At 38.3% G+C, this 17,858-nt stretch overlaps 2 protein-coding genes across 2 annotated transcripts in view; one reads left to right on the forward strand and one right to left on the reverse strand.

Annotated features, from left to right (window-relative positions):
* Window positions 1–446: 446 nt before the first annotated feature.
* Window positions 447–4,724, reverse strand: MZT1 (mitotic spindle organizing protein 1). Its single transcript, XM_026044534.1, has 3 exons — window positions 4,660–4,724; window positions 1,884–2,029; window positions 447–1,001 (listed from the first exon to the last, which is right to left on the reverse strand). The coding sequence occupies exons 1-3, from the start codon at window positions 4,706–4,708 to the stop codon at window positions 978–980; spliced, it is 219 nt and encodes a 72-aa protein (XP_025900319.1). The 5' UTR covers window positions 4,709–4,724; the 3' UTR covers window positions 447–977.
* Window positions 4,725–5,599: 875 nt separating this feature from the next.
* Window positions 5,600–17,858, forward strand: part of BORA (bora, aurora kinase A activator) — a 17,130-nt gene continuing 4,871 nt past the window's right edge. Inside the window, exons 1-8 of the mRNA XM_026044519.1 lie at window positions 5,600–5,768; window positions 6,846–6,952; window positions 9,121–9,166; window positions 10,643–10,724; window positions 11,473–11,538; window positions 12,257–12,313; window positions 15,519–15,736; window positions 16,810–16,963. Of these exons, the coding sequence (XP_025900304.1) occupies window positions 5,613–5,768; window positions 6,846–6,952; window positions 9,121–9,166; window positions 10,643–10,724; window positions 11,473–11,538; window positions 12,257–12,313; window positions 15,519–15,736; window positions 16,810–16,963 (886 nt within the window). The 5' untranslated portion in view covers window positions 5,600–5,612. The remainder of the gene's footprint in view (window positions 5,769–6,845; window positions 6,953–9,120; window positions 9,167–10,642; window positions 10,725–11,472; window positions 11,539–12,256; window positions 12,314–15,518; window positions 15,737–16,809; window positions 16,964–17,858) is intronic.

The raw sequence follows: 17,858 nt of genomic DNA on the forward strand, positions 1-17,858 counted from the left end.
AGAACAACAGCTGAAAGAGAATATAGGAAAATAACTCTTATTAAAAAGTCAAATTCTTGGGTGCAAGGATATTGCCCTGGATGGTAACATGATAAACAGCTTACTGTATATGCTAAAACCACTTACTATCAGCAAAGAYGCCTACTGCTGAATGCGTGAAGCTTCCTACATCGAGATCTCATCAACCAGATCTGACAGCTCTCGTGTGTGTTTTGACTTAATATAGCCTTGATATTTTAGGCTGTATTTTTAGCATTTAGGACACAAGTATAAACCAAGTAGTTTATAAAATACTGTGTACTAGAACTCACATTTACAACACATTTCAGCTTGTACTGAGTCTCCTTCCCGATCAAAGTTAAAAACACTTTTCTCAACAAAAAGGAGAATTCATTATCTTCATTATCAAAAGTGCTTTATTTCTTGCTTTCAAATGGAGACTTAAGTCACTGCATTACTTCCCATACCCTAATTAAAATCAAGTCAGGAGGGTCTTCATTTGTATCTTGTCCATAAAGAAAAGCTAAAGCTGCACATGTAGTTTCACTCAATGCAAAAGATAAAACTAGGATATATTAGCACTTCTAAAGGATGCATTAACAAGCTCTACTCATTATAACTACGTCTGTGGCTATACACGGGTAAGTTCGGTGAGCATGCAGTATTTTTCATAGTTTAAAAATACTSGATGTGGAAGAAAAACATTAGCACTATATGTACACATGCTTCACAGAAACACGAAGTAATAAAGTGTAATGAGATTACTGGCAGGTTTATCTTATTAAAAGTTTACAATAAAATTATTCTGTACATTATCCTTTTCAAGGAGATTACAYAAACGTTCTGAAACCTTCACCCATACAACTTCATTTTGTATTTCTGAATACAAAATCTTCAACTCTTCTTGAATACAGTCTTCAGATCCTCTGTTAATTCTGCAGTTCGGCATTCATCTCAGGAAGAAATCTTCTCCCATGTCAGCTTGTCATATTTTCAGCAGCCTAGAAACAGAAACACTATTTATTGCAAACAAGCCATATATGTAGATAAAGTAACACATATAGTCTTTCCTTATAGCTATTTGGCATAGAGTATTTGAAAATCTAATGCCCAACTACAATTTTGCGAGATGTGCACTATTGTTTTGCAATTAATACTTCTGCACATTTAAAATATACAGTAGCTAACTCCCATTAACCCTTATTAACACATCCACTACTTGTTTTGCTTGTATTAAATTTTGTGCCTACCATATCTGAGTATCCTACATGCTGGACATTTTGCTGTAATGCACTCAAAATGTACTACAATGCATTTTATTTTCTGCGGAGTTTTTTTTTTTTTTTATGCAATTAATAAAAGTAGTACTCCCATTCATATAGATAAATTTACACTATTTAGAAAAAAAAAAAAAAGAACGACATTAACCACACTGTGTAACTGCCGTTTATTCTCTCTCAGTTGGCAGTCAGTATTTCTGTTACGGTATGACTCTAACACCGCAGTCAGGTGCATTAGCAATGCTGAAGACAGAAATGTAAATTTTTAGCCAATCATGGGACAAACAGGCAAAGGATAGCAACGTGAATGAGAAACTAAGAAGAAGGAAGAAACAAAACAGCTCTCACATTTACTTATATGCACAAAGCTAAACATAAATATGGACATCTTTAAGCATGTACATTAACATAATATATATATATAAAGAAGAGCTTATATTTATTTTTAAAAAGGTATCATTTTCTTATATCATGTTATGTTCAATCATATTAATTGCCTTTAAAGATAACAGTTCATTTTGCTATTTTAAAAAGTACAATTTACATGTTGAAGTATTTTCTTTTGAAAACAAGTTCTATGTACACTTCAAACAACAGATTYACCTTTAGAGCTTCTGTGGCCTTCCGTAGTTCTTTAATAACAGACGATAATGCTTCTGGATTTATCCCCTGTTCACAAAGCCGCACACAAATGGACAAGGTCTCCATATCCAGGCCAGTGTTTAATAATCTTGAAATCTCAAACAGTACTAGGAGACAAAAAGTGGAAACAGTTTAATCCCTACAGACTATGAAGTCTCAATGCTCAAAAGTCTTGTTCATCAACATTTAACTTCGAGAGCGGAATCTGAACAAGGCAATTGGTGGAAGGCCAAGTATAACCCCCAAGAAGGTTTCTATACGAGCAGCCTCACAGAGTAAGCCAGAAGCCACAGCTTCAAACAATTCAAAAATTCAACAAATAAAGCGTTTGGCAGAAATTCTTTATGGTCTACATTTTACACAGTATGTGCTTTTGAACTCTGGATACTTGCTGTGAGTCAGTCTTGACAGGACTGGAAGGCCATTCCTAAAACCTAAGAGAATATCAGGAGCTTTCTCGCTCTTCTCCTTCAATACGTGCACCTGGGTTTACCTCTAACAGTAACAATGAGCATAAGTGAGCGYAAGTACACAGTATCATAGCAAGTGCTATGAAAAAAGCTTCTGACTTCCACTAAGTAAGTACGTTAATGAACCCAGGAGTAGTTTGGATTAAGGGACATGCACATTTAAGACATGAAAGCCATTTGTCAAATAAAAGCCAGTAAGGGCCAGGAGAAAAAACTTCCTTCTCCTCAGGATGGCTTGAAACTCGCTAGCTTGAAACTCAACTCTTACAAATATTACACATGCACTTCCTGTCCGCATGATAGCATCTTAAGCGGCCAAATAAAGCAAGAATCTATTGGATTTATAATAGAATAATGTTGAATATTAAGTGCTAAAGAACTGACAAAGTTTTATTACAAAATCTACTAGGAATGTACTGTATGATTATTAGCTTTTAACAGGAAATATCTTTAGATGTTGAGGCAGCATCTTCGGCAATGCATCAAAGTGAGAAAAATTTGAACTTTTGACAATCTGTACAGATACAGATAACAGGTGGATATTTATATTTAACATTCCAGATTATTAAGCATTTTACATAAGTTTAACTACTTACATCACAAAATAACTTTTTTTAAATAATTCTACTGTTTGCTTCCTCTTTATGCTCTCTTTCTTACAGATTTTTGAACAGCATAAAGATCCTCAAAATAATTCAAGAGTTGATTTTAGAATCGAGTGCAGTAGGAATTCAAGCATGGTTATTTTTGAAATTCCCTTTAAATACATCTTTAAATATCAGACATACAARGCCTATGTTTAAGGAATGGAAATTAATTTTCCTTCTGAAATACTTGACATCAGAAGGAGATTGAGCTGGGAATGTCCACCCTCAATAAAGTGTGCATGCCACATAGGAAGCCTGGGCTCCCAAATCTAAAAGCCAGTGCCCCGTACAACTTATTTTGTCTCCAATTCTGCATGCTGTCTCTCTCACATAAAATATCCCTGCAGAAGTGGAGAAAGGACAGGTATCCAACACAGGTGGATTTCTTAATTTCACATCATCCTTCACAGATAAACCTCATCAGGGGCACTGAACAGTCTCATCTTCTCGAATATCAGTAAAGCAGCTAGTCCTTCCTTGGCTCCAGTAACAGGAAYGTGCGCTGGTAGCTCAGCAGCTGAGCTGTTTTTTTACAGCAGTACAAACCTCAGAGATCTTTGCTGGGAGATTTTATGTAACGATAGCCATAACTGGATCACAAGTTACTTTTTTAAAAAAAAAAAGTAGGCGATACCTCCCACAAACACCCTCCCATTTTATCTGGCCTCTCCTGAAAGCATTTCTAGAGGGAATCTTTGTAATCACTCTCAGAGGACTTCTTGCTCATAAACTTTCCATCCAACCTTAAGCATACATCAATTTTCAGCATCTATTCCAATGAATCCCAGTTTCACAATTCATTAAGAACCACAACCTAAACCTGGCACCTCCTGCCTTTTATACCCCATGGTGGGGCTGCAAGAGACACTAACAACTGACCACGAACTGAACCTTGCTGATCCCTGCACAGCCCCTCACTATTCCAGGGTCCTTTCTCCCTCGCTGTTCACCCAAGAGAGTCAACCTCTTCGTTTCARAAGCTACTCCACAACACTGCCTGCTCCAGCAGAGCTTTAAGAACTGCATATTGATCTAACTGCTTAATACATGGGCATGATGACACTCTCCATTTAGCCCCTTGTGATTTTCCTCCATTAGCACATAATTTGCATTTCTGAAAAAAAAAAAATCCCCAACCAAACAAAAAACAGTTACCCATCACATCTCACAGAAACACAATGCTGGAGTCAGGTCAGAGGCTGCCACACACAACTCCTAAGTGGTGGCTTTCCTGCTTCCTTCCCCTCCATGTAATCTCCTCCCCCCAGTTCAGAGAGATGCACTGAGGCAGATACTGCAGCTCATRTTAACTATGCCATAGGACAAGCAGAGAAATACAAAATATACTTTCTAGAAGAGGAAAAAAATGAGGCCATGCCTGACAGAACGCGCAGCAGCTAAGAACGCCCTCGCAAGGCCCCAGAGCGGTGCTTAAGGCGTTCCGTCTCACACGAAGCGAAACGAGAAGCCCCRTTTGCACGCGCTAACCCTCCTCGCGAAGGAGGCGGCCGCTTCGGTTAACGGGCGGGTAACGGTCCCGGGCGCGGGGGGGAGGGCGTGGGCGGGGCCAGCGGGCCTGGGCGGGGCGGCGGCCGCGCGGGGGGCGCCCCGGGCACGCACCGTCCATGGTCTCCCGCACGGCGTTGAGGCTGGCGGCGTTGCTCGCCATGGCGGCGCACCCCCGCACCGGAAGTAGAAAATGGCGGTGCCTCCCCATGCCCTAACGGCCGCTCCACCGCTTCCGGCCCAAGCCCCGCCCTCTTCCGCGCTGCACGTGACCCTTCCAACGGCCCTCGCTGCCTCCGCGGCCGGACAGGTTGGGGGGGCGGGGAGAGGGGCGGGGCGCCCGTTCGAATTTGCCGAGCGGCTCCCCCGCGATGATTGGTTGGTTCGAGAGCCGGGCGGGGCGTTGTCATTGGCCCGGCGGGCCCGGCTGCGCGTCGCCATTGGGCGGCGGGGGCCGAGGGGCGGGCGTAGTTAAAGGGCCACCCGCGAGGGGCGGCCGTGCGCAGCTTCGGTGTGAGGAGAGTGCGAGCGGCGGCGGCGGCGGCGGCGGCTCCGAGCCGCGGCCACCGGGTACCGAGCACCGAGCCGCGGCCTCGCCTCGCTTCCCCTCGCCGGGCCCGGGCCCGGGCCCGCGGCGGCCGGGAGGCCCCTTCCCGCTTCCCTCTTCCCGCCGCGGGTCTCCCCGTCGCGGCCGTTGCGGGCGGGCAGGCGGCGGCGGCGCCTCCMGCCCCGTTCCGCGCTCCGGGACGGTTTGAGCTCCCCCAGGGACTTCGGGGCCTCCCGTTCCCTCTTCGGGGCCGCCACTCACTGAGGGGCGGGGGAGGGCCCCGAGTGGGATAGTTCGTTATTATTTTATTTTTAACTTATATATATGTATTTTTCATATTAGCCTTTCTTCTCAACTTCTCACAGCTCAGTAGCAATTAACCAAAGCTGATTTTGGGTTTATTCGGCTTTATTATCGGTCATTTTTCCTCTCTTTCCCCCCGCCCCGGTTTTCTTACTCTGAACCGTCAGCCTCCTAACTGCTTCCTCTCTCCTCTCCCCTCCAGGCGCAGCTCTGTGTTATGGGGGACATGAAAGAAACGAAGATGCAGATAACGCCGGAAACCCCGGGCCGAGTCGCCGTCCTCAACCCCTTTGAAAGCCCCAGTGATTATTACACCCTTCAGGAGCAGATCGTCTCCAGCCCTTCAGTCTTTAAGTCGACAAAATCCTCATCCGTAAGAGCCAGTCTTCAGCTGTGTGAGCCTACCCACACAGTGCTAATAACTTGGAATACTTTGAAAAGCTACACTTATTCATTTTTTCATGTGCTTAAGCTTTGGTGTAATTAAAAAAGTCAGGGCTCTTCTGACTGCAATAGTATGGTTATTTTAATACTAAAGGTTTCTTTTAACACTAAGGCTGTCATTCAGCCTTCTAACTTACTGGTGATGCTATGTTTTCTTTATCTTTTATTTTCTGTAATGCTAGGTGCAGCACTAGTTTAMCATACAACACTACTAAAAGCTCTGAAATATTGAAAGTAATAAATAATAGGCAGCTACTACAAATAAGTGTGGTTGCAGTACTCTTCTCATTCAAGAAGAGAGGAGCAAAAGCAGTTTCTGCTTACAAGCTAATCAGGATAAAAGTAAAAGCAGATTAATTTTATTATTAGCTGCTTGCATACTATGGGATCATGTTTTGATTGTGTGTATACACATATAACACATTTTAGCTGTGAGGTTCATCTGGGTTTGCAGCAAGGTGAAAGCTTTGGCTGTCCTTTAGTTTTCATTGCTGCTGTCTGATAAGCAGGRCAGGCAATGCTGTGTAAAAACGGGTAAAGACATGTTTGGAAGATAAAAATACTGTTTTTCAAAGTAATATATGACTGGTATTTTGTGGTTTCAATATTAAGAGGTGGGGCAACTTCATTTCCAAGTCTGAACTGACTTTTGTTCAGAGTTAAGTATTTTGCATTGCCCAAAAGTGGATGTGCCTAGGCCTGAAAAAAACAAGTGCACCTCAGTTTGTAAATATCAACTATAGTCCTCCATCTTATATAATCTTGTAAATCATTTTAATAACACTACCCAGAACAGAAGTCTAAGTGAATAACTCCTTTTTACTTTAAGTAGATCATTTCAACAGATTGAGACCTGTATGATTGTCTTGGGGGAAAATATATATATATATATGTACATATATATATATGAAAGTTATAGTTGCGTTGTTTCAATGAGATTTGTGCCATGTAGTTTTATTTATCGTTTTAGACAAGAAAGCATTAAGATGTCCTTTTCTTTTTTTAGACACCAGGAAAGTTCAGATGGTCCATTGATCAGCTTGCTYTAATTAATCCCGTGGAGATTGATTCAGAAGATGTTCGACGCCAAGCGATGTATTTGAGTCACGCTAGGTAACTACCACCTGGTTTTATGCATTTAACAAACTCGAGTGCTAGTCTTTTGTTTTATTGGTGTTTCATATAACATGAAAGACCTCTTACTGATTTTTTTATCAATAAGTTTTTTATTTTTCTTTTTTAATATTTAAATGAGGCTGCCTCTGATTCTTTTGTGATGTTGAAATCTTCACATACACTTGGAAGTTTGAAAATAAGCTGGATATAGCAGTTAGTGGAAGTGATTTAAAAAAAAAAATGCCATGTCAATAACTATTACCACTCCTGCTACCTCTCCTGCTTCTGGTCTTCCCAGAATGTTCYGTACTGAGAGCTATGAAAAGCAGATCCTTGGTCTTTGGGAGTTCTGCAGAAGGGTAGTGTTTYTGGGAAAGTCCTTCTGAAAGACCTGATGGCCTTAGATGAAATGGGGGAGACCAATTAGCTTTCCCTCTGAGGAGATGATGCTTGCTGGCTATTTGAAGTAATTAGGGAATAATAGGGAGATCTTTGATCTCAACTGTTTTTYCTCTGGACGTAACTTCCGTAAGGAAAGCAAAGGAGTGATTAGAAAAGGCCAGATATACGGGGCTTGTTTCTCAGGATAGTGGTATGAACCACTAATACAGAGTGACTTGTCCAGTGAGCGTAGAAGGCAACTATTCCCTTATGGACTTACACAAAGAATTAAGTGTTAAGGAATGAAGAACCACTATAAAAGAATTATAAAACACTCATTTATCCAATATATGCCTAACTTGTATGTTCTGTATGTGAGATAAAGTGCAGATAGAAGGCTGGTAGAGSAAGAATCTGCTGAATGTGCATATTTTTTGTACCTTCTGGTTTTGCCGTTCTCTTCTTTTGAACATGAAGATATGTAAGAAAAGAATTTCTTGCTAGAATAGAAGTATGAGAAGAATATGTGTCCTCAATTGTATCCGTTGGTCACCATGTCTTAATGTCAGTATTTTTCCTGACATGTGTGTGTTACTAGGCCCTCCTCTAACAGCCAGTTGGTTTATGACACTCGGACTTCTTACATGTTACAAAGCCTTATATATTTAGGCAGTTACACTGATAAACRTTCATACACAAGCAAATGGAGATATCGTTTACCCAAGCTATCTACTTCAAATGATGATCAGCAGAATGGCCTCTCAGCCTGTCTGTCCCATCATTTCATACTCACTGTGGTTCTTATTTGACATGACTAGAGAGAAGCTAGTTTGTGTATATCTYAATTTGCTGTGGCTGTGTTTGCTTCTTTCAGTGTAGATATARGCTGCTGTGGTTTCATACTTAGTTACAGACTGTACACCTTTAAGTGCAGATATATATGTACAAAATCTTGCGTGCAGATTTACTCTCAAATACTACTATTTTTGTGGAAATAAAAATATCACAAATATAGTTGATGACAGCCAAAATTCCTGATAAAAGAACTGACTTGTTGAAGCCTGTGCTTACTGTTGTGCAAGTGYATTTTGATAGGACTTGTTGGCATATTTTCTCAAACAATTGCAAGGGACCACTATAAACAAAAGAAGAATAACTGTAAGTGTTTCAAGCTGTTAATTCTGTGCCTTTAGAAAAGAAAGGGTTGAGTGCAGCCCACTGTGAAAGCTCATGGAGTACTATTCACAGTCTTGAATATGCCTCTTGTGAAGACTTACTTCTGGACAGTACTAATATTTCCTTGAAATAGGCATCATAGCCATGTGCAGTGTTTATTTTACTAGCTGTAAATACTTAAGAAAACTTTCTGGCATGCAATACTAATTATTGATAATGGAAATGCATTTTGCTAACATGTTAGTCTTGTCCATAAGCTTTCCTCATTCTATTTAGCTTATACTGGTAAAAAAGAAGTGTAAAGTTGAATGTTAACGTTTCTCTATATCAAGCTCTTAAAAATCTTCATTGTGACTTGCTTGTAGTTACCAATGATTCTTCTGGTACAATATCTGCATTTTTTTCTGAATTTTAGACTTACTTTAARTAGTTGTCTCAGTGCTTGCGAATTTGTCAATTTATGCATAAAAATACTATTGTAAGACACTAGTTTACTAGGTGTAGTACAGTTTCATGTATTAGGTTTTAATTGATCTGTAGTAGATGATAAGGATGGGCTTTTCATCTTTGTGCATGATGATTCAGATAACTTATTTTGTTTTCCTTAGAATTGATAAGGAGATGGARGAAAGAAGGCAAAAAGCCATTGAGGAGGTAATACTTTCCTTATGCTATCAAATATTGACTCACTTTAGACACTTATATCAACAACAGCAACAACAAAAATCTATTTTTATTATAGAATTTCAAAATCCAGGACTATTTTTACTGTTATTGTATCTTCCCGGCAAGCAAAATAATTTGACATCCTCRTCCATTGCAGTTATAGTTGGGATGAATGTTCTTTCTTGCACTCTTTCTTCTCATACACCTCTTAGTATTAGGTAGGTTACATTGTCTTTTTTTGTCACACCCTTGGGAAAAAAAAAGATTTTGATTTAGTTTTTTCCAGCATTTACTTAGATGCAGACAATTCCTTCATGGAGGATCCCACCTCACATTTTTCTTTCGTTCATTTTAATTTTATCTRTTACCAACCACTTGTTTAGGAGAGACTGAAAAGTATGTTGCTTCAAATCTTTTCTCTAGAAATCTTTCCTATTACTTCAATTTCAGCCTATAGTAGGGCTTTAATAAGCAAGTTTTCCTCAGTGTTGTTAATGTGTTTTTGTGCATATAAACAAAAAGGTTTTCCTTTATAGAAAGATGCTATGTAGATGACTTGCAGCTAAGATATTTTGTTGTTTTAAAGCTGCATTTAAAAATGGTCTTTCATCTTCATGAAGCATAGATTAATAAATTATGTAGCTGAACATCCTGAAAACATGTCTCTGATGGATTAAATTTATGCCTTTGTTAGCTGGATGTTTTAAGCTTTTAGTGTGAAAAGGATTTACCATGTGTGTTTTTTAAAGCTGGATAATAATGTTCATCTCCTTAACTTCTGGTTGTTCCTTCTGGATGTGATAGCTGAAGTGCTTTTGGTTCAAGCAAAACAAAAACTGAATGTAGGTGCCATGACTCAACTATTTTACTGTGAAGAGCTCTAGCCAAATCTACCGATAATATCACCAAATGTTGCTTTACTAGTCCTTATTTTTTGTTGTGGCTGCAGTGACTCTTAACACTTCTTCAAAACAACTCAATTGTCAAATATAACATTTTGACAAACTGATGGTTTGAAAAATTATACTAAATTAGTGTGAAATAATTATATTGACAGAACTGTAAGGACAAAATTCAATTTTATGAAATAATTATGAACAAGCTATACAAAATTGCTTTATAACTCTTACTCTGCAGGCTTTTAAGTTCTGARGTGTAGTAAATGACCCAGAACATGGAGGTCCTTTGCAAACCAAGTTATTTTTTCTTAACTTCTCTAGACTTGAAATACTTAAATGTATTTTTGGTGTAAAGGATAGCTTTATTTTTATATATAATATATAAATATATGCATATACACAAATATATATATTTGAGATAGTTAATTCTTAAAATATAGATTTGTAAGTAACAAAAGCTATGACTGCAGTTTGTCTCGTTTGGGATCRTAATCTATATTTGAGTCTTTTCTTTTTGTTTAATTTTATTTTAATGCTAATACTGATTCTTTCTATTTCACTATAGTTTTTCACTAAAAGACTCATAGTTCCTTCTCCTTGGACTGAACACGAAGGGAAACAAGTTTCTCAATTTAATTCAACTAAATGTAAGGGTTTTTGACCTTGAATTCTCTATTTTTTTTAAAAATAATGAAGCAGAATTTTTCAATCTCAAACTAAATTTTAAGAAGAATGATAAAAGATGACAGATTTGGTTGGTTTCTAGCTCTTCTCTAAGTGCTTGTTTGATAGGAAATTCYTAAATGCCTTGAGATTTCTGGAGTAGTGGAAAGAGACTTAAAACTTAATACTTTTTATTAGTGGGATGACATCTGTGGATAAATCAAAGATAACTTCCAAAGTGAATTATCATACAAAGTCATTAGAAAAATTTTTGGCACGATTCCATTTAAAGTTTTGTGTTTCTAAAGGGTCAAATTTAATAACTTCTAAAGGAAAAGGCATAGAACACAATCCTAGATCTGGCTTTACTTGTGCCACTGTACTAAAATGGGCTAGATTTTTAACCATGTAAAAAGGAAATGGAGTGGTAGTTTCTTCATCTTGGCTTTAAGTCAAGGCTGCATGTTTTTCTGGAAATGCATTTTACTTTATATGCAGCCTGTTTAGCTAGGGACAAACTGGGTGCATTTTAAATCTCTTTTATAGAGAGGTCAAAGCAGACTGTGCTTTTGGGAAAAAGTGATGCCACTTCACTACGCTTTTAAAAATAAAATGATGCTGAAATTCTGTTAACTGCAACCTTTCTGTAATACTCTGTTCTGATTTACTAMTGTTAGATTTCCAAGCCATATGCAGCGCGCGCATGCTTCAATTTAAGTTTGTGTTTTACAGGCATAGATTTAAATAACATTTCTCCGATTGGAAGGCAACTACCTTTGCAACCTGGAAAAAGCAATGGTTGGTTAAAAGCAATCTCTGAAACTTGAGATTTTCTCTGAAGGCAAATATCTCTGTGTGTGTTTTACAGTATTTTGTTTCAAGAAAGCATTTAATTTTTTGTAGAAATGGTTTCTTGTAGTAATTAGTCTATTATATTGTTTCTTTCATCTTTTTTTATTAGCAAAGAGCAAAGGTCTCTGTTGTAGACAGCAGAGTGCTCCCCCCGGCCTGTCCCAAATCAGCATATGCATTTTTAAGAAATAAAAATAGTGAATCTAAGCATTGGGTAGGTTTATGGGCAAATTGCAGTTTGGAGAAGGAGGAAAACAGCCTCTCTGTTTAAAGAATCTTGATTCTTTCCTCCCCCAAATCAATAGCTGAAATTTTAAGACATCTCTATCTTGTTCTACTTGAATACATTATTTTTTCCTGTAAGATATCCTGATCTTTCCTGCAGTTATTGAAACACTTGTATCCTCAGAAGCCTCACTCTTYAGTTAGGAATCTCTCTAGAGGATTGTCTGTTGCAACCTTCTTTATCTGTAAACCTGAGTGACTTGCATAAAGTGTTGCCAGATCAGAATTCCAACCCCTACTGTTGTTCTTAATCTGTTCTTTATTGCAACTGTAACTTTTAAGTAGCTCAACTGCAGTGCTTTTTAAAAGTGAATTTTTGTTTCTGTAACTTTACTAAAATGTCAATGTAAGCTAATTTTGTTGCTTTTATTCTTTGCAGCTGCTTGTCAGACAGTGTTGTCTTTGCCCGTGGATTTTAATTTAGAGAAAATACTAGGTATGTCTTGTAATGTCTATATTTCATTATTATAAATGTTTATTTTATTGTTGCCTTTTGTTAGAAGTGAAAGTTCTAGTGAAATATTGGAAACCTGATGTGTGAATCATAGTTTGAGTGTATATTATCTAAAAAGATAGTTATTGCTTTTGACATTGGACAGTTGGCCTAAAATTGCTATCAATAAATTGAGAGAAAACATAAAGACAAAGCTATGTGGAGGGTTTTTAAGAACTATGAATGCAAAGTAAGTTAATAAGCAAAAGGGGGTTTATTTGGCTTTATTAAAAAAGTACTAACTTAGAGCTTTTGCACTTGCAGATTGCTGCTTGCAGAGCTCATAGCCTAGCCTTGCCTCGAGCAAAGCTGTCCTTTATTTCCATGCCTGTAACTATAGTTAAGCTTTGGTGGTCCCTGTAAAGCTGTGTGGTCGAAAAAAAAAAAAAAAAAAAAAGCCCTAGCTGCTGGAGATGGTTGGGGCAAAGGCAAATTCCAAAATTAACTGTCTGATTGCAGCTGCTACGTACAGGAATTGCTATTAGCTACTCAGGCAAGAGAACTGGAAAAACCTCTTCAAGATTTTTTTCTTTTTGACTGCTAGCTTCTATTTCAGGATTTAAGTTTTCAACACTGACAGTGCTGGTTAAACTGTGAGGTTGGGTTTAGCTCTGTGAACAAAATTAACACAAAGGAAACTGGAACCGTGTTTATTGATTCAGTTTGAGCTTAATGAATGTTGTAATTGAGTAATTTATAAATTCATGGATTAATAACTTTGGTCACTTATTAGAAATATCCATTTGAATAGAGAAAATACTTTATGGCTGTGGTGATTATTTATGTGGAAGACCAGAAAGAGCCTTGTCTTGCTTAGTATCATAAACACTTTTTCACATCCAAAGTAAGAATACAGTTTTAGAAAGATGCCAGTAAGTAGATACTAATCAATATGAAATTCTTCTAAAGAAAGCAGTAAACTTCAATATTAGATCATGACAGGCTTCTTCTAGGATTTAAGATAGAAATAATATATGCAGTAATATATGAAATGGGTACCTGGATTATAGTTGCTTCTTGTATTTTGGAAATTGGATAAAATATTTTCATTCATTTGAGTGATGCCTAGAGGAAGGTTTGTTATTTTCTGTTCTGAATTTCCATCAACAGATTTCATCTAGTGTGTCTTTTATCAACTGATCCATGGATACAGTGTTGACTTTTATCATTTACAATCATTTACAACAGAGTTATAGTAGATTTCAGATATACAGGACTCAACTTCTGACCCTGTTCCAGGGCTTTTATAATGAAGAGAAAGGAAAGACTGAATATACTGAGCATAATGACCCTGAAGCTGAGAGATAGATTATGTGTCCCTAGAAAGAGATAACTAGATCTTGCAAAGAGGTCACTTGTACTTTGAAAATAATCATTTTGAATCTGGTCATCTAGGGAGATTGTCTTTGTTTACCCAAAACATTTCTAATGCAGTTTTATTATATACCATTTACAAACAACAGAGAAATACATGCATCTCACTGCAGGTGGGGACTCTACTGATTTGGAAGTTCACAGCTATTCTATAGACTTTCAAAGCTACCAGAAGGATTCTCATTCCAGAAATAATGGCAACACATCCAAGTTGTTCCCTTTAAAGGGATCACCAAGAGGGCTTTATAGRGTAACTGAAATTAAAGGGACCTTGTCCAGCCCTGTCTCTGAGCACATCCAGCTTTGAAGTTTCATTTGGTAATGAATATTTCCAGCAGGTTTAGGCAGGATTAGTGCTGACCCCTCGAGCAGGGATTTTAGTGAAAACATTGCAAACTTCTCAGCCAGGGTTGCACATGCAGTGCTGTATGCTAGTGGTTTCCATAAGCACAGACATAACATACTATTCAGGTCAGGTCTATAGCTGCAAAATTAATGCCAGAAGTCTGTTCGGCTTCTAAATTGGCATTATGGGATGTGAGGGACATCCATCTGGGGAAGGGACCGTGGAGACTGCACAGCCAGGTACGTGGCTTCCKCAAGTCCATGTGCAGGGAGGGTCATTGCCTATGTGTGTAGGCTGAGCTATCTAAGAGCCTTTGCAGGAAAATCAAAGCAATGTGTTGTAAGACAGCCCTAGGAAAAGCCTGAAGAAGCAGTAACTCGTAGACTACTTGGAAGGTAGAGTTCATTACAATTTCATCATCATCTTTTTGCTCTGTGAATGATACARCTACAGAGGCAGCCCTTGACCAAAGGAGCTTTGTAGCACAAAATGCATCTGGGCTTCATAAAACAGGATARTTGCATTATAAATAGCAGTTTTTAACATAATCCATTTTGAAGTGACAGSCTGTCTTTTTGAGAAGTAGTTCCAAACAAGTGAAGTATTTAATTTTTAAATAGCAATATGCAAAATATTCCTTTAGGCTTGGCTAGTGGTGCTAGTAAGCTGCACTAACAGAATAATGGGAATACATTAAAAGGACATCAAAAAAATTGCTTGTTCTTGCTGAAATTTTCATTTGGTTTATTTTTGTTTCTCAGAATTACAATGTTCAAGGAGAATTTTCCTTTTTCCTATCTTTAGAGATGAAAAATGCCTTACTCTTGAACTGCTACTTATTACTAATTTAAATGAGGAGTACTTAAATTTTGATTACAGGTCAGCATCACAACATTAATAAAAGTGATGTTAGATAATGTTTTTATCTTTTCTTGTTATCTGGTACATTTTTGCCAATATTTTGAGGAAAAGCCTGTGTCAATCCATGTCAAAATGTAGTGAGAAAGGGAGAGGATGTTTGCCTGTACTTGGATCTTAAAGATTTTTTCCACTTTCAGAACTGCAGTTTGACAGCAAACTACAAACTAATAGGAGGTTTGATACAGCCCTGTTAAGTGCTGCTGTGCTGGAACTGCTTAGTATTTGTTATAATGTCTGCAGTCAGGAGAAACGTTCAGATTTTTTTTTTCTGGGGAAATTTATTGTTTTTTTGTTATAAAATGTTTTCTCTCCTTTTCAATATCGAATGTAGCAAGAGTTACAGATCTTTAAATTTTAAATTGTTAACTATATGTCAGTTTTATTTCTTCTGGACCTTTCCTTTGGCTCCAGATTCAGCACTCAGTCATTGTAGAAGAGAGCAGGACTCTCATTTTCTCATCTCATTTGGAGAAAACCTCTTTTCCCTTCTCTCCCCCTGACTCTTAGGTGAATATATCAGAACTGACGAATTTGCAGATCAGTCTCAGGAAAATTTGAGCAGCTCTTCGCTCAGGAGAAAGCTGTTTTTAGAAGAAAATGGGAATGTGTCTGAGTGCCTGTCCCCTTCCCTGCAAAGTCCATGCGGTAGCCAGCCCCTCGGAGTGCTTTGTTCCATAGATATATCTCCAGTCCGGTGCAGAAGCCCCCTGGAAACCTCCGGTTCAGTAAGTAGCCCTTTTTTGGGGGGAGGATGGAGGGCCTGACGTGGGGTTGGTTGGCTGAACAGGCCCAGGAGGAGGACGGATGTCAGGCTTGTGGCACCAGCTCTGTGTCCCCAGCAGCCCTCACAGGATGGGTTGCCATGGTCTGATCTGAGGAAGCTGCAACTGCCTGGTGAGAGAATAGGCAATATATTAAAGTTTCCTCCAATTTCAATTTGAGAACAATTGTATGAATGGAAAATGGCTTGAAAGGAAAAGAACACCAYACATATGTATGTCACTGGTCCCCTTTTTTCACATATCAGATTATTATGCTGTGCTGCTGCACTCTCCTCTGGAAGGGACTGTGTTTGAATGTGTGTTGTGCTGAAAATGAGGAAGCGATTCACAATGCATCTTAAATCACCTAAAATCCTTTTTATGATTTTCTATATAAAAACTTGCTGGGAATATATGTAGAAGATTGTTTCTTCTTAAAATGTGTATATCAAAGAAGAMCCATTTAAATCCATGAGTTACCACATACAATAACAGCTGATAGGAAACAGCCAATACAATTGTTTTTCTCCTTATAGTTTGTAAACTCTTGTGATGGAGGAAGAGGCTCGGGATAACAGAGCTGCCTCTCTGAACGGCATGGGAATATAGGACAAATAGCTCTGTCTTTTCAGCTCTTATGTCAGAGTCTTGAGCTCTGATGTTTTGCAAGAGTGGAAGTGCTGCCGATGGTTGGGGTTCTTAGCACTTCAGATATTTTGATATGAATTGATTATACTGCTCATAGTTTTTTAAAAGACAATAGAAAATATGTTTTTATAACTGTCACATGATACCAAATATATGGGGATTGGCCTTTCCTGTGTTGAGTTGTAAAGTGCCAGGAAAAGTTGCAGCTGGAATATTTAAACTAATGTTGTCTAGTAATGTTATTGTCCATGGGCAAACTATTCTCAGTATTGCCATATTGAGCATTTAATCAAGAAAACGTTTATATGTTCATATAAGATGATATGTTTATCAATTACTATGCACTAAAAAAACCCTTTTTTTATTATTGTTTTTTATTTCTATTGAAGGCTCAATTTTCCTCCAGCCCTATTCAAGGAGGAGCAAGGGCTTACAGCCTGGGGAGCATAACCAGCCCCCCATTTCCAGAGGGCTCCCCTGCACATAATGGATCTCCTACCTTTTCACCAATTGCTTTCCATATAAGAAAGACACCCATGTCAGGTATGGCTTAAATATATATATATTTTTTCCTAGATTTGTCCATGCTGACGTTGATGAAGTGTGTGTGTGTGTGTGTGTGTTTTTTTTTTTTTTTTTTTTTAAATTAACTCCTCACTGGAAACCCTTTTTGCCTGTTCAGATGCAAGGTCTGACAAACCAGCAGGCTTGTTCCATATGCTCCACTTACTGGGTAGCAGCAAAATCCAACTTATTTGGAGCAGTTAAGTGTACAAGCCTTTTGAAAAAGGAATTGAGGCCTCCTCAGAATGAACAAAATACAAATGATTAATCCTGGTCTGAAGAGAAGGTTTAAAGCAAGATGTTGAATTCTCAGATGGGTCTCCTGAAGTCCCATCTAAAGTGCTTTAATCCAACAAAGAATGTTTAACTTCAGTTTTCAAGTCATGTGATTCTCCAAAGATGATTTGAAATAAGCTAATTTATCCAGCTAATTAAAAGAAATTGGGAGGACTTGTAACCTTGCCRTTTCTCTAAGAAATTTCAGTGTATGTAGTAGTTCACGTATTGCCTGGAGAGCCCTGGGCTGTACTTGAGCATGGGTTTGTGCTCAGGACCCTTGTGGCATTTCAACAAAACTGCACATAGAGGACACAGGTAGGTGTTCTTCTGTTTGTTGAGTTTTCTTGGAAACTTGGACCACTCATAAGTTAGTGAATATTTATGGAATGTGTATGCTTATTCTGAAAAGCAGCACAGAGCCAGCCTGCATCTCTGTTTTTTCTGCAAGAACAGAGATACTGCTATTGGAAAATGCCTTTAACACAGCAAACTAAATCACAGGAAACAAATCTGGTAGTAAAAATRAGGTTAGAAATTAACCTTAGAACCTAACTATCGTAAGTTTATGATAGGCTAAATGTCTTTTTTTTAAGAC

This window comes from Nothoprocta perdicaria, unplaced genomic scaffold (assembly GCF_003342845.1).
Source record: "Nothoprocta perdicaria isolate Ctin4 unplaced genomic scaffold, notPer1 scaffold_37, whole genome shotgun sequence".
In the NCBI taxonomy this organism is placed as follows: Eukaryota; Metazoa; Chordata; class Aves; order Tinamiformes; family Tinamidae; genus Nothoprocta; species Nothoprocta perdicaria.

Bases quoted from the DNA above. Each gene is read 5' to 3' on its own strand.
- MZT1 (XM_026044534.1), bottom strand. From the start codon at position 4,708: ATGGCGAGCAACGCCGCCAGCCTCAACGCCGTGCGGGAGACCATGGAC. The intron at 2,030-4,659 runs GTGCGTGCCCGG...TTTGTCTCCTAG, and splicing joins CGTGCGGGAGACCATGGACG to TACTGTTTGAGATTTCAAGA.